The following is a 3929-nucleotide window of genomic DNA, read 5'->3' as shown; positions in this document are numbered from 1 at the left end:
GGTAGTGACCGAGGAGGAGGCCGGGAGATCCCGATAACAGAGGTAGTGACCGAGGAGGAGGCCGGGAGATCCCGATAACACAGGTAGTGACCGAGGAGGAGGCCGGGAGATCCCGATAACAGAGGTGGTGAGCGAGGAGGAGGCCGGGAGATCCCGATAACACAGGTAGTGACCGAGGAGGAGTAAAAATTCTCTAGTCCTGTATATATGGACAGTGCACAGTACCACTTCTCTAGTCCTGTATATATGGACAGTGCACAGTACCACTTCTCTTATACTGTATATATGGACAGTGCACAGTACTACTTCTCTAGTCCTGTACATATGGAAGGAGCACAGTACCACTTCTCTAGTCCTGTATATATGGACAGTGCACAGTACTACTTCTCTAGTCCTGTATATATGGACAGTGCACAGTACCACTTCTCTTATACTGTATATATGGACAGTGCACAGTACTACTTCTCTAGTCCTGTATATATGGAGGGAGCACAGTACTACTTCTCTTGTACTGTATATAAGGACAGTGCACAGTACCACTTCTCTAGTCCTGTATATATGGAGGGAGCACAGTACCACTTCTCTTATACTGTATATATGGAAAGTGCACAGTACCACTTCTCCTGTACTGTATATATGGAGGGAGCACAGTACTACTTCTCTTATACTGTATATAAGGACAGTGCACAGTACCACTTCTCTTATACTGTATATAAGGACAGTGCACAGTACCACTTCTCTTGTACTGTATATAAGGACAGTGCACAGTACTACTTCTCTAGTCCTGTATACTGGATATAATTCCCAGGCACTTTACAACCTTGCACAGTACTACTTCCTTGTCCGTTATGATGGGCGTTGCTTGCTGTGATGAAATATTTCCCGTACTATCCGGAGATTACATTACACATTACTACTTCCTGTACACAAAGTCCTAATACAGAGGAGCGGCAGAGAGAGAAGTAAGGAGCAAACATCATGGGGGTGTGTGCTGTATATACAGGTGATGGTGTAGCGGGGTGTGTGCTGTATATACAGGTGATGGCGGGGTGTGTGCTGTATATACAGGTGATGGTGTAGCGGGGTGTGTGCTGTATATACAGGGGGTGATGTAGCGGGGTGTGTACTGTATATACAGGTGATGGTGTAGCGGGGTCTGCGCTGTATATACAGGTGATGGTGTAGCGGGGTGTGTGCTGTATATACAGGTGATGGTGTAGCGGGGTCTTCGCTGTATATACAGGTGATGGTGTAGCGGGGTGTGTGCTGTATATACAGGTGATGGTGCAGCGGGGTGTGTGCTGTATATACAGGTGATGGTGTAGCGGGGTGTGTACAGTATATACAGGTGACGTAGCGGGGTGTGTACAATATATACAGGTGATGGTGTAGCGGGTGTGTGCTGTATATACAGGTGATGGTGTAGCGGGGTCTGTGCTGTATATACAGGTGATGGTGTAGCGGGGTCTGTGCTGTATATACAGGTGATGGTGTAGCGGGGTGTGTGCTGTATATACAGGTGATGGCGGGGTGTGTACTGTATATACAGGTGATGGTGTAGCGGGGTGTGTGCTGTATATACAGGTGATGGTGTAGCGGGGTGTGTGCTGTATATACAGGTGATGGTGTAGCGGGGTGTGTGCTGTATATACAGGTGATGGTGTAGCGGGGTGTGTGCTGTATATACAGGTGATGGTGTAGCGGGGTGTGCGCTGTATATACAGGTGATGGTGTAGCGGGGTGTGCGCTGTATATACAGGTGATGGTGTAGCGGGGTCTTCGCTGTATATACAGGTGATGGTGTAGCGGGGTGTGTGCTGTATATACAGGTGATGGTGTAGCGGGGTGTGTACAGTATATACAGGTGACGTAGCGGGGTGTGTACAGTATATACAGGTGATGGTGTAGCGGGGTGTGTACAGTATATACAGGTGATGGTGTAGCGGGGTGTGTGCTGTATATACAGGTGATGGTGTAGCGGGGTCTGTGCTGTATATACAGGTGATGGTGTAGCGGGGTCTGTACTGTATATACAGGTGATGGTGTAGCGGGGTCTGTACTGTATATACAGGTGATGGCGGGGTGTGTGCTGTATATACAGGTGATGGCGGGGTGTGTGCTGTATATACAGGTGATGGTGTAGCGGGGTGTGCGCTGTATATACAGGTGATGGTGTAGCGGGGTGTGCGCTGTATATACAGGTGATGGTGTAGCGGGGTGTGCGCTGTATATACAGGTGATGGTGTAGCGGGGTGTGCGCTGTATATACAGGTGATGGTGTAGCGGGGTGTGCGCTGTATATACAGGTGATGGTGTAGCGGGGTGTGCGCTGTATATACAGGTGATGGTGTAGCGGGGTGTGCGCTGTATATACAGGTGATGGTGTAGCGGGGTGTGCGCTGTATATACAGGTGATGGTGTAGCGGGGTGTGCGCTGTATATACAGGTGATGGTGTAGCGGGGTGTGCGCTGTATATACAGGTGATGGTGTAGCGGGGTGTGCGCTGTATATACAGGTGATGGTGTAGCGGGGTGTGTGCTGTATATACAGGTGATGGTGTAGCGGGGTTTGCGCTGTATATACAGGTGATGGTGTAGCGGGGTCTGCGCTGTATATACAGGTGATGGTGTAGCGGGGTGTGCGCTGTATATACAGGTGATGGTGTAGCGGGGTGTGTGCTGTATATACAGGTGATGGTGTAGCGGGGTGTGCGCTGTATATACAGGTGATGGTGTAGCGGGGTGTGCGCTGTATATACAGGTGATGGTGTAGCGGGGTGTGCGCTGTATATACAGGTGATGGCGTAGCGGGGTGTGCGCTGTATATACAGGTGATGGCGTAGCGGGGTATGTGCTGTATATACAGGTGATGGCGTAGCGGGGCCTGTGCTGTATATACAGGTGATGGTGTAGCGGGGTCTGTACTGTATATACAGGTGATGGTGTAGCGGGGTGTGTACTGTATATACAGGTGATGGTGTAGCGGGGTGTGTGCTGTATATACAGGTGATGGTGTAGCGGGGTCTTCGCTGTATATACAGGTGATGGTGTAGCGGGGTCTTCGCTGTATATACAGGTGATGGTGTAGCGGGGTCTTCGCTGTATATACAGGTGATGGTGTAGCGGGGTCTTCGCTGTATATACAGGTGATGGTGTAGCGGGGTGTGTGCTGTATATACAGGTGATGGTGTAGCGGGGTTTGCGCTGTATATACAGGTGATGGTGTAGCGGGGTTTGCGCTGTATATACAGGTGATGGTGTAGCGGGGTGTGCGCTGTATATACAGGTGATGGTGTAGCGGGGTGTGCGCTGTATATACAGGTGATGGTGTAGCGGGGTGTGTGCTGTATATACAGGGGGTGATGTAGCGGGGTGTGTGCTGTATATACAGGGGGTGATGTAGCGGGGTCTGCGCTGTATATACAGGTGATGGTGTAGCGGGGTTTGCGCTGTATATACAGGTGATGGCGGGGTGTGCGCTGTGCTGTAGTGTTCGGCGCACTTTCTGACTACTCCGCTCTCTCTCAGTTACAGGGTGTCATGGCCGCCGTTCCTTTCGTTCCCTCCGGACTGCAGGAATTAATTCCGGTAAGATTTAAAAAATAAAATGAAGAAAACGATGAGGAGAACGATGGGAGTGATAGCAATGGCGGAAGGCGTATGAGCCGGCGTGTCTGCTGCCTGGGGCGGCCGATCATAAGACCCCCCCAGTATGGAGTCTGGAGCAAAGGGGGGGGGGGGGGGTGGTGTGCATCTTCTGATCGTCCCCCTCAGACACCGGGGGGTAGCGGTGACATTACAATACATACAATGCAGTAATACTCACAGGAGACGTCTCCCCACATTTCCAGTCTCTTCCCTTTGGGCCGCCATCACCACTTCTTCTTCTATCTAAATATACTGTGTATATATATATATATATATATATA

General features: G+C 50.3%; 1 protein-coding gene across 1 annotated transcript in view; it reads left to right on the top strand.

The window, feature by feature from the left end:
• Nucleotides 1–921: 921 nt before the first annotated feature.
• The window catches only part of LOC142187865 (phospholipid scramblase 3-like), a 44865-nt gene continuing 41857 nt past the window's right edge, over nt 922–3929 (top strand). The window contains exons 1-2 of the mRNA XM_075261674.1: nt 922–962; nt 3529–3588. Of these exons, the coding sequence (XP_075117775.1) occupies nt 3541–3588 (48 nt within the window). The 5' untranslated portion in view covers nt 922–962; nt 3529–3540. The remainder of the gene's footprint in view (nt 963–3528; nt 3589–3929) is intronic.

This window comes from Leptodactylus fuscus, unplaced genomic scaffold (genome assembly GCF_031893055.1).
Source record: "Leptodactylus fuscus isolate aLepFus1 unplaced genomic scaffold, aLepFus1.hap2 HAP2_SCAFFOLD_264, whole genome shotgun sequence".
Taxonomy (NCBI): domain Eukaryota; kingdom Metazoa; phylum Chordata; class Amphibia; order Anura; family Leptodactylidae; genus Leptodactylus; species Leptodactylus fuscus.
This window is presented reverse-complemented; position numbering and strand designations above follow the sequence as displayed.